This window comes from Aquarana catesbeiana, linkage group LG06 (assembly GCF_042186555.1).
Source record: "Aquarana catesbeiana isolate 2022-GZ linkage group LG06, ASM4218655v1, whole genome shotgun sequence".
In the NCBI taxonomy this organism is placed as follows: Eukaryota; Metazoa; Chordata; class Amphibia; order Anura; family Ranidae; genus Aquarana; species Aquarana catesbeiana.
In genome coordinates this window covers 250039082-250051714 of record NC_133329.1, presented here as the reverse complement: position 1 = coordinate 250051714, position 12633 = coordinate 250039082, and the positions used below count along the sequence as shown (strand labels likewise).

General features: G+C 42.8%; 1 protein-coding gene across 3 annotated transcripts in view; it reads left to right on the top strand.

The window, feature by feature from the left end:
* The window catches only part of GLS (glutaminase), a 210391-nt gene that overhangs the window by 12733 nt on the left and 185025 nt on the right, over positions 1-12633 (top strand). For all 3 annotated transcript variants that reach the window (XM_073633167.1, XM_073633169.1, XM_073633168.1), the window contains exon 2: positions 9015-9111. In XM_073633167.1, coding sequence (XP_073489268.1) covers positions 9015-9111 — 97 coding nt within the window. The remainder of the gene's footprint in view (positions 1-9014; positions 9112-12633) is intronic.

Sequence of the window (12633 nt, the reverse complement as noted above, 5' to 3'; positions counted from 1 at the left end):
TTTTCTTTGGCTTTTTTCCTTCTGTCTTTCCCTGGTGATCTGACCAGTAACACACCTTTTACATGAATAAATTAAATCTGAACATTTTAATCACCTGTGCCAGTGTTAAGTGGTTTGTCTCATAAATGTAAACTGATACATTCTGCTGGAGAGCTTGTGCTGTGAAAATCAGTCTTGCTGGATTACCAGATAAAAATAGCCTAAAAGAAAACCAAGCAGCCATCACATCTAAGAATTGGTAAACTGCTTTAACTCTTCCACATTCCATACATAGAAAAAAGAGGCAAGTTAACTTTAAATATACTTTATATATAGTATGGCCAGTTGCCAGAGCACAGGAATGAGTTTTAAGGGGACTCCAATTCTAATGTGAGGAATCAATTTTATGCCTTACATATACAGTATATACATGTCCTAACTTAGGTTGGCCATACCCTGATCGAAACTTCAATGGAAGTAAATTATTTACTTTACTTCTGTCAAGGGAACATGTCAAACTTTTTATTGGAGGACCATTGGTTGCAGCCTCTGATCATTATATTCTGTCAGTAGGTGTCATTGTCATAATGCAGTTTTCTGGCAGGGGTGGAATTCCTCCATCCTTCTTGTTTGTGGCTGATCAAAAAAAAAAAGACATTGTGTGGCCAGCTTTAGTCTTTCATCTGTAAGCTCACATTCACACCGGCCGATTTGACATGTCAGATTGCATGCCAAATCAGAGCCTATTGCCGGCAATGGCACTGTCCGAATTGTTGAGTTTCTGCACTACTTTTGGCGACTTCAATAGACATCTGTGCAGGTTTATCTGTCAAATCGCCCCGGAAATCAGAGTTCAGCTGAACTCACACGATTTCAAACCCGCTCTCAGTGTTAGTGTGGGCTTAACCACCTCTGTTCACAATTCAGTGCCCTTCACACCCTGATGACGGATACTTGGCCATCTGTTGAAGCACACCGTGTATGGGAGACACAACTCTATTCCCTGCAAAAAGGTGGATCCAGAGAATGCTGCAGGAGAAAGGAACCGACTGGAAACCTGGGGCGGTGGTCATGGCACCAGCTCATACTGGAACACTGGCAAGGATTAAAAGATAAGCTGCATACTTGGTAAATGATTAAATCCACTTCTGAAAGTTCTAAAAAAGAAAGGGATGGTTAGTTATTCCTTTAAGGAATCATCATTGCTTTTGCTTAATCCGTCATAATTTAGACATACAAGTTCCTCTCCATGTAATTCATCGATGAACTTGGGAGTTTTGATCACCTTGGTTCACACACTGCTCTGATACTACTCTGCCTCCAGGAAAATCTGTGTTTGGCCTTGTCTCATGTAATTCCCCCCCCCCCCCCCCCCACATAGCATCATTTACAGGAGAAGAAAGAGCGGTAAGCATATTGACCAGTCAGGATTTACTGCCGCTCACAGTGCTGTGAATCCAACAATTGGAGTTCTCTGAAGGAGAGAGCACAGAGATGATGACCTCATCAGAGAGCTGCTGCTCTTTTACTATTAAAGTGGTTCTAAAGTCCAAAGGTTTTTGATCTCAATGCATTCTATGCATTAAGATCAAAAACTTTGTGTGCAGCAGCTCCCCTCAACCCAATACTTACCTGAGCCCTGTCTCGTTCCAGCGATGTTGCACGAGAGTCTCGGCTGCCTAGGACTCTCCCTCCTCATTGGCTGAGAGGGCAGTGGGGCACCATTGGCTCCAGCTGCTGTCAATCAAAGTTAGTGAGCTAATGAGGTGTGTCCATGTCTGAATGGACACACCGAGCAGCGACTCGGGTGCCCCCACAGCAAGCTGTTTGCTGTGGGGACACTCGTCAGAAGTGAGGGACCCAGAAAGAGGAGGATCTGGGCTGCTCTGTGCAAAATCACTGCACAGAGCAGGAAAGTATAACATAACATGTTTGTTATTTTTAAATAAAAAAGAGACTTTAGTATCACTTTAATTACAGTCTTGTCCAAGCTGGATTGTTTTAATGGAGGAAAAGGTAAATAGTCAGGACACAACTATGATATGATATTTTGCAGGTAGTCTTATTAGAAAAAGGCCGTGCAAAATTACACATGTACAAGAAAGTGGCAACCACCCCAGTCTATAACTGGCCTGTTAGGGCCAATTCGGTTGTTTTGCAGGCTGGTCAGTAAGTGTGCTGTGAAATATTTTGTTTGCTTGAGAATTAGACATGTGGCAGCCCTTGCCACCACTCAAAAAAGTGATTCTCAGTGGTTCGCTTTTCAAAGGGATTTTGACAAGCAGCTGGGGGGCATATTGCTGTCTCTTCGTCATCTGTTTCAGCCCTGTGAGCCTGGACTACCACGACACAAGCGGGTGCGTTGCACGCAGTTGTGGCGTGGCTGCTTCCTATTGTGGCACACCTACAGGCTCGATCCTGAGCTGCGCTTCCTGCATCTATAGACACGTGGTGAGGCTTGATCCTGCCCCCTGCTTCCTCATCACAGGCTTTAGTTACATTACCTGTAATGAAGGATGTCCCAAGTCCAGGCTGCTGGATTCTGTAGAAATCTCCCCTTTAGGGCTGCGCCGCGCTCTTCCTTCTGCTGAACGTTCAGTATTGTGGGGGTTAACAGTCTCTGGACTCAGCTACACTAAAGATGATGCCAGGGACACCCACTGCCGGTCACATGATCTGTGAATGGGGGAGTCTGATTAGTCACAGGATCCTCTATGAATCATTTCAGAAGCATCCCAAACTGATGACAAATGCAAGCAGAATGGAGCTGAAAGCAAGCTATGTTTACGTATCATCTTATTTCCAAAGCCCATGACTCCGGCCCTTATGGTGGTCTTCTGCTTTTATCATTGCACAGGTTGTGCTGTTTGATTTTCATATAGGAGAAGCTGTTCTCTCCAGTTCTCAGTAAACTGCTTGGACATCTGTTATTTATATTCATTAAAGGTTTGTTAAATTTGTTGCTCTATCACCCGTGAATAAGATGCTTGTTTGCAATATCTATGTTGACAGCTGGTTTGAAATTTTCTGTTGATAACAAGAGGTTCAAACAGGATCATTTGCCAGAGGACATGTGTGAACAGAGGATTAAGGGTCATATTAATCATTCCTAACCTTGTTTGCTAATTTATGCCTTTCATGCAGTTTAATATGATATTAGAACAGCCTAAGTAGAACACCTAGCACTTGGTGAACTTTGTTTTTGGTGGGGAATGGTTATATGGTCTGTGAGGTTTTTATTGCTGCCCGTGTCCCTGGTGGGTAGGCTTCTCATCAGTGACAAGGGTCATAGGAACAGGAGGTGATAGGAAATCTCCTTGTGGGTATGCAGAGAGCAAGGAGAACATATAATATGTTCAATCAAAACCTCCCCAAGTCTACTAAAATAAAGTGTTTTTTGAGATTTCTCTTAAAGGAGAAGGAGGGCCAAAGCTCTTTATCCATACTTCTCTTGGTACAGAGGCGACGGGGGACAGCTGCAGCATGGGATTCCATCTAGGTAGGGGGTTAAAACCATGGAGCAACCATCTGCTTTTACCACCCCCTGGCAGCCCGCGTGAACAAGTCCCTTTATATAGTTGCTGTTTACAGCACTCTTTTCAGTTCCTTTTTGTGATCTGCATACTTGAGGTTGGGTCTTATCTTATTAATGCCATTTACATGGGGTGAGATTATGCTTCCCTCTCTTGAGGTTTAGACTCCATGCACACTAGGAGCAGAAAAAAGCATCAGCGTTTTAGCTGGAAAAATGCATAAAAAATGTGAATTGAGAGCATATTGTACAGTTTAGGCGAGTTTATGAGCGTTTTGAGTTTACAGGCATTTTTTGCACTTAACAACACTCCCCTCTGCAAAAGTTAACTCTCAAATAAAAAAAAAAAGTTGAAACTTGACGTTCACAAGAGATAACAGGAATTTAGCAGCGATTGACGTTTTTACAGCTCCTAAACTTCTCCAGAAAACATGATCGAGAAGGTGGTTTTTTGTTTTTTCCTGCCTCTGAACGTCCCTGTCAGAAAATGCCTGTAGTCGTCATAACGTGCAAAGACTCATAGAATACAATAGAAGTGCTTCTACAGGCGGGTGAAAAAAACCTCAAACGCCTGTAGAATCAACGTGTGTGTTTGGCAAAAAAAAAAAAAAACCCAGTGTGCATGGAACCTTACAGTTCACATAAATGAAATTGCATGCAGTGCACTTTTAATAAAAATCAATTGCCCTCCATCTCAAAGCTCATGAAATCTAGTTTAAAAACACGTTATTTTATTTATTTTTACCTCTGTTTAATGCAAACATTTTAAATTACAATATTTGAACAAACTGTAACTGTCATACATTCAAACCAGGATTATGTTTATATTTCAGCATGTACATTTTTTCAGTTGAATTATGAACAGTTAGAGGATCATCTCCATTACTGCAGGAAAGCCCTATATTTTCTCTAATTAGTCCTTGAGATTTGTTCAGGCAATCTTGAAATTCTCGGCGACAGATGCAGCAGACTTTTGCTTTGGCAACCAGAGACTATGCATGTTGATCTACTGTCTGGATATAATAGGTGAATAAGCTTGGAATAGGCAGCACAAATAGTACATTGTGATTCTCATAGATCATGTACGGTTTAGCGAGTGATGGGATCAAGACCAGGCTTGCTTGCATATTATGTAGATCTTACAACATACAAGCTAACACTGGACTGTTCAACTTTGAAAATTGTTTAATCTTTCAGATTTATTAGCACTTTTCATTCATTTAAGGACCAACTTTACTCTCTGGCTAATTTTTTTTTAATCCCTTTCTGCTGGTTAATCCACAGTAAACCTACTTGCACACCTTGCGAATCCAGGTTGGTCTGCTGTGATCCACCACTCCACTGCTGCACATGGAGGTTCTGTGCCGCCATCTTCTCTGGCATCATCGGGAGCCAGCTGTCTCTTCCTGGTTCTTGGAGCTGGCCCCCTGATGACACACTGCCAGGTCTGCCCTCCAGCACCACCAGGTTTGCCCTCCTCTGGCACTGCGAATGCCTCATATGAAGCCTCCTGGTATATGTGAGGTGTATATCCCAGTAGGTTCCAGGAGCGGGGTACACGTCATTCTCGCCTAGGTGAGCTATGAGTAAGCACTACTGTTAGTGCGAAACGCATCAGCTCCTCTGTCTGCTGTGGCATGTATCTTTTGATTTTTATCTGATCTTTTTGAATAAAAAGGCAATCTTTTCAGAGTGCGGCTGTCCAGAACCACTTCCTATTTAGGTGAGAATGGTGGCTGGGGGCCTGGTGGACCATAAATTATTACTTTTTTTTTTTACATTGTGGCGTGTTGCAATGGTGCAAAGTTTCTGTGTGATGGTCCTCCTTGAAGGATTTTTCACTTTTTTTTTTTTTTTCACAGAAATGCAACGTTTGAAAAATCACAGTCCTTACAATCAGACAATCTAGAATGTCATGTTGACATTTATGACATTTGTAGAACATTTTTTTTTTTTTTTATATTGCAGGTATTTGTGTAGCGCCATCAATTTACGCAGTGCTTTACATACAGTGGGGATGGAAAGTATTCAGACCCCCTTAAATTTTTCACTCTTTGTTATATTGCAGCCGTTTGCTAAAATCATTTAAGTTCATTTTTTTTTCTCCTCATTAATGTACACACAGCACCCCATATTGACGGAAAAACACAGAATTGTTGACATTTTTGCACATTTATTAAAAAAGAAAAACTGAAATATCACATGGTCCTAAGTATTCAGACCCTTTGCTCAGTATTTAGTAGAAGCACCCTTTTGATCTAATACAGCCACAAGTCTTTTTGGGAAAGCTGCAACAAGTTGTTCACACCTGGATTTGGGTATCCTCTGCTATTCCTCCATGCAGATCCTCTCCAGTTCTGTCAGGTTGGATGGTAAACGTTGGTGGACAGCCATTTTTAGGTCTCTCCAGAGATGCTCAATTGGGTTTAAGTCAGGGCTCTGGCTGGGCCATTCAAGAACAGTCATGGAGTTGTTGTGAAGCCACTCCTTCGTTATTTTAGCTGTGTGCTTAGGGTAATTGTCTTGTTGGAAGGTAAACCTTCGGCCCAATCTGAGGTCCTGAGCACTCTGGAGAAGGTTTTCTTCCAGGATATCCCTGTACTTGGCCGCATTCATGATGCTGCCACCACCATGCTTCACTGTTGGGACTGTATTGGACAGGTGATGAGCAGTGCCTAGTTTTCTCCACACATACCGCTTAGAATAAAGGCCAAAAAGTTCTGTCTTGGTCTCATCAGACCAAAGAATTTCTCACCATCTTGGAGTCCTTCAGGTGTTTTTTACCAATCCATGCGGGCTTTCATGTGTCTTGCACTGAGGAGGGCTTCCGTCGGGCCACTCTGCGATAAAGCCCCGCCTGGTGGAGGGCTGCAGTGATGGTTGACTTTCTACAACTTTCTCCCATCTCCCGACTGCATCTCTGGACCTCAGCCACAGTGATCTTTGGGTTCTTCTTTACCTCTCTTACCAAGGCTCTTCTCCCCCGATAGCTCAGTTTGGCCGGACAGCCAGCTCTAGGAAGGGTTCTGGTCGTCCCAAACGTCTTCCATTTAAGGATTATGGAGGCCACTGTGCTCTTAGGAATCTTAAGTGCAGCAGAAATTTTTTTGTAACCTTGGCCAGATCTGTGCCTTGCCACAATTCTCTCTCTGAGCTCTTCAGGCAGTTCCTTTTGACCTCATGATTCTCATTTGCTCTGACATGCACTGTGAGCTGTAAGGTCTTATATAGACAGGTGTGTGGCTTTCCTAATCAAGTCCAATCAGTATAATCAAACACAGCTGGACTCCTACGAAGGTGAAGAACCATCTCAAGGATGATCAGAAGAAATGGACAGCACCTGAGTTAAATATGAGCTTCACAGCAAAGGGTCTGAATACTTAGGACCATGTAATATTTCAGTTTTTCTTTTTTAATCTGCAAAATGTCAACAATTCTGTGTTTTTCTGCCAATATGGGGTGCTGTGTGTACATTAATGAGTAAAAAAATGAACTTAAATGATTTTAGCAAATGGCTGCAATATAACAGAGTGAAAAATGTAAGGGGGTCTGAATACTTTCCGTCCCCACTGTATTTTTATTATACAGTCGCATCAGTCCCTGCCCTCAAGGAGCTTTACAGTCTAAGGTCCCTAACTCACATTCATACATGCACATACTAGGACCAAGTAACCTACCAGCAGGTCTTTGGAGAGTGGGAGAAAATGCAAACTCCAGGCAGGTAATACTGTGGTGGAGATGTGAACCGATGACCCTAGTGCTGCTTGGGGGAAGTTCTAGTCACTGTGCTGCCCATCAGTGTTGCCAACCGTCAGTATTTTTACTGGCAGCCATTAAAAAAACAGGCAATTTTCTCCTGCCAGTAAATGACAGTAAAAGGAAAAGTTTGCCAGTAAAAAATATGGCTGTGACACTCGGCTGGGTCCGGAGGTGGCCGAGACCATCCGAATGCCTGCTACAGTGTGTTTGGGTGGAGGCGGTGCCTGAGCGTGTCGTGTGATGTCATGGTGCAAGGGAGCCAAGCAGAGCGGCCAGAGCCTTGTGTGCGGGCAGGGAGCAAGGCAGGCCGGGAGCGGGACTGTCAGTGCTAATTGGACTGGATGGGCCACCTGGCTTGGAGAGAGACTGTCACTGTGACCCAGGATGGGACGTGTTCTGTCGGTGATCTGTGCTAATGCACACTGCTGTCATTGTCAGTTTCAGGTGTGTTTCCTGACCCAATCTAATATCTTACCCTCCTGAGTCCTGTCCCTGAGCTACCTACTTACTATATTAAAATAAAATAAGAAATCTGTTTTTTGCCTTATTATCTACCTTTAAATCATATTGCTAATTGCATATTGTACTTGTTTGTAGTCTAAGTACTAACATTTGCACATAAAACAGTAATTTTTTTTAACTTTTGGAAATGCCAGTAAGAACTTGGCTGTGCCACTAAATTTTGGGTGTCGTGTCAGTAGTAGGTTGGCAACACAGCTGCCCATAACTATTTTAATAACCTCTCATTCGCATCTGAATGTTTTTGTCCCTAGACCCGACAATGCCCTGCAGTTGAAGCATTGAAAAGTGACGTTTTTTTTTCTGTTTATTTGTCTGAGTATAGATCAGTTTGTTCCATTTCCATGCATGTTTGAAACCACTTACTGTTGAATAGGAATCCCAATGTTTTGAATACCGACTCTTCACATCTCTGTGCTTGATACTCCAAAACGATGAGATTTTTTTTAGAGCTGTGACATTCATTTTTGGCCCCATATACTTCAATGGATGTGATGGTCAACACACAATACAAGCAGTATAACTTGTTTTTGCATGTATTTTTACTATTAAAAATGTGTATATGCACCCAAATATCTGTAAGGAGGCCTTACTGTATGTGCTGTAGTGTGAGGCTTCTCAGGTGACCTGCTCAGATTGTATGTATGTATGTATGTACATGACTGTTCACGCCTATATGCTGCTATGGATGCTTTTCAGGTATGAAGTAGCTATATAAATCCTGAATTATAAAGAAGTTGCATGTTTGTGTCCCTCGGCATGTTCTGCAGCAAGTGACTACATTTAGTCAGCACATTGCAGTTTTATAATAGCGCTGCTTGTTGCTGAGAACCAGGAAAAATTCCAGACAGAAATGTCTAAGAAAAAGCTTTCTGTAACACCAGGAGTGTGAAGCCAGGAACAGTTGGCCATGTTTATTCATAAGGGAATGTAATGAAAGCTGCGAGCTCCACTTAAGCTTTATCTTCTGAGGGGGCTGGGATTTCATAGAATAATCTGTCAGGAAAAGGAAAGGGGTCAGAGATTACAATTGATTCAGTGGATTGCAATTTATTAAAGGCCTTATAATCTCATATGGGTAGCTCTAAACATGTTGTTTTGTGTACCTGATGGTTATTTATGTATTTACTAAGAATTATTATATGGGGAAAAAATATGATATTCATTAAAGCCTTGGACTTGTCTTTTAATGTGAAGGTGACAAAAAATATTTTTTATTTTGCAGGAAAATCAAGGAAGGACTCTTGCCAAGCCTAGAAGATTTGCTCTTCTACACAATTGCTGAAGGTCAAGAAAAAATCCCAGTTCATAAATTTATTACTGTAAGTTCATTTGAATGCATACGTCTTTTATGCAGACCTAGTAATTTTTCTTTACAGGTAATGCTAAACATATAATATACAAAAGAATGGGATGGTTTTCTTTTACGTGCATATTTACGAGTGATGTAAAAGCATGGCTTTATCAGCAGTGGAAGCTGTACTTTTTTATTTGGCCATGCTCACAGATTGTTAAAACATATACGGGTACAGAGAAGGTATGCAGCCACCCATGTGTTACATTGAGGGATATACTATATGTGTGTGTGTGTGTGTGTGTGTGTGTGTGTGTGTGTCGATAGATAGATATAGAGATATATTACACATACAGTATCTCACAAAAGTGAGTACACCCCTCACAAGTTTGTAAATATTTTATTTTGTCTTTTCATCAACACAGAAGAAATTACACTTTGCTAAAATGTAAAGTAGTGAGTGTACAGCTTGTATAACAGTGTAAACTTGCTGTCCCCTCAAAATAACTCACACAGCCATTAATGTCTAAACTACTGGCAGCAAAAGTGAGTACACCCCTAAGTGAAAATGTCCAAATTGGGCCCAAAGTGTCAATATTTTGTGTGGCCACCATTATTTTCCAGCACTGCCTTAACCCTCTTGGGCATGGAGTTCACCAGAGCTTCACAGGTTACCATTGGAGTCCTCTTCCACTCCTCCATGATGACATCACAGAGCTGGTGGATGTTAGAGACCTTGCGCTCCTCCACCTTCCATTTGAGGATTCCCCACAGATGCTCAATAGGGTTTAGGTCTGGAGACATGCTTGGCAAGTCCATCACCTTTACTCTCAGCTTCTTTAGCAAGGCAGTGGTCGTCTTGGAGGTGTGTTTGAGGTCGTTATCATGTTGGAATACTGCCCTGCAGCCCAGTCTCTGAAAGGATGGGATCATGCTCTGCTTCAGTATGTCACAGTACATGTTGGCATTCATGGTTCCCTCAATGAACTGTAGTTCCCCAGTGCCGGCAGCACTCATGCAGCCCCAGACCATGACACTCCCACCACCATGCTTGACTGTAGGCAAGTACTCCTCAACTGGTTGCCGCCACACACGCTTGACACCATCTGAACCAAATAAGTTTATCTTGATCTCATCAGACCACAGGACATGGTTCCAGTAATCCATGTCCTTAGTCTGCTTGTCTTCAGCAAATTGTTTGTGGGCCTTCTTGTACATCATCTTTATAAGAGGCTTCCTTCTGGGATGACAGCCATGCAGACCAATTTGATGCAGTGTGCAGCATATGGTCTGAGCACTGACAGGCTGACCCCCCCCCACCCCTTCAACCTTTGCAGCAATGTTGGCAGAACTCATAAGTCTATTTCCCAAAGACAATCTTTGGATATGACGCTGAGCACGTGCACTCAACTTCTTTGGTCGACCATGGCGAGGCCTGTTCTGGGTGGAACCTGTCCTGTTAAACCGCTGTATGGTCTTGGCCACCGTGCTGCAGCTCAGTTTCAGGATCTTGGCAATCTTCTTATAGTCTCAGACATCTTTTATGTAGAGCAACAATTCTTTTTTTCAGATCCCCAGAGTTCTTTGCCATGAGGTGCCATGTTGAACTTCCAGTGACCAGTATGAGAGAGGGAGAGCGATTAAATACGAAATTTAACACACCAGCTTCCCCATTGACACCTGAGACCTTGTAACACTAATGGATAATTGGGCCCAATTTGGACATTTTCCCTTAGGGATGTACTCACTTTTGTTGGTAGCCATGGCTCTGTGTTGCGTTATTTTGAGGGGACAGCAAATGTACACTCACTACTTTACATTGTAGCAAAGTGTCATTTCTTCAGTGTTGTCCCATGAAAAGATATAATAAAACATTTTCAAAAATGTGAGGGGTGTACTCACTTTTGTGAGATACAGTATATATATCTATCTCACCTTCCCTGGGGAAAAAGGGCAGTCCAAACAGCAGGTTTTCTTAAAATCTGACTTGTAGCCAGTTTTATTGTAAAAGGTTGCATAGAAATAAAACAAACAGAAAAAGTAAATCCTTGCCATCCAGGCACTAACTAAACACATGCAGATTCCTAACTCACAGGTGATGGGCTTCTCCCAGTCACCCACAAAATAAAGATAATGCAAACCTTTTCTCTCTCAAAAGCAAACTTCATATCAACAGTTCTCTCAGGTTTGTGGCTTCCAAGAGCAACTCTTTGCTCCAGTCCTGCTTTATTTATACCACCTGTTGGTGGACACAAGTGGACCGCAAAACCTGGTCCTGAACAAACCCCACCAAGGTGGCTTGTAAAATCTCGACCAGATTTCACCTTATATCTCAGCAAATGAGTGCATGCGAGGTGAAATATAACGCCCATCAATCACCTCGCCTTTCGTAATGTCACTGTATATGTACACTGAGCAAAATTTTAAACGCAACACTTTTGTGTTTGCCCCTATTTATCATGAGCTGAACTTAAAGATCTACGTACACAGAAGGCCTACTTTTCTCAAATATTCACAAATCTGTCTAAATCTGTGTTAGTAAGCACTTCTCCTTCGCTGAGATAATCCATCCACCTCACAAGTGTGGCATATCAAGATACTGATTAGACAGCATGATTATTGCACAGGTGTGCCTTAGGCTGGCCACAATAAAAGGCCACTCTAAAATGTGCAGTTTTATCACATAGGCCAGTGCCACAGATGCTACAAGTTTTGAGGGAGCGTGCAATTGGCATGCTGACTGCAGGAATGTCCACCAGAGCTGTTGCCCTTGAATTGAATGTTCATTTCTCTACCACAAGCCATCTCCAAATGCGTTTCAGAGAATTTGGCAGTACATCCAACTGGCCTCACAATGCAGACCATGTGTAACCACACCAGCCCAGGACCGCCACATCCAGCATCTTCACCTCCAAGATCATCTGAGACCAGCCACCCGGACAGCTGCTGCAACAATCGGTTTGCATAACCAAAGAATTTCTGCACAAACTGTCAGAAACCATCTCGGGGAAGCTCATCTGCATGCTCGTCGTCCTCATCAGGGTCTCAACCTGACTGCAGTTCGTCTTCGTAACCGACTTGAGTGGGCAAATGTTCACATTCGATGGCTTCTGGCACTTTGCAGAGGTGTTCTCTTCAGAGATGAATCCTGGTTTTTCACTGCACAGGGCAGATGGCAGACAGCGTGTATGGCGTTGTGTGGGTGAGTGGTTTGCTGATGTCAACGTTGTGGATTGAGTGACCCAGGGCGGCAGTGGGGTAATGGTATGGACAATGAACACAGGTGCATTTTATTGATGGCATTTTGAATGCACAGAGATGCCGTGACGAGATCCTGAGGCCCATTGTTGTGCCATTCATCTATGACAATCGCCTCATGTTGCAGCATAATGCACAGCTTCATGCTGCAAGGATCTGTACACAATTCCTGGAAGCTGAAAACATCCCAGTTCTTGCATGGCCAGCATACTCGCTGGACATGTCACCCATTGAGCATGTTTGGGATGCTCTGGATCAGCGTATATGACAGCGTGTTCCAGTTTTTGACAAT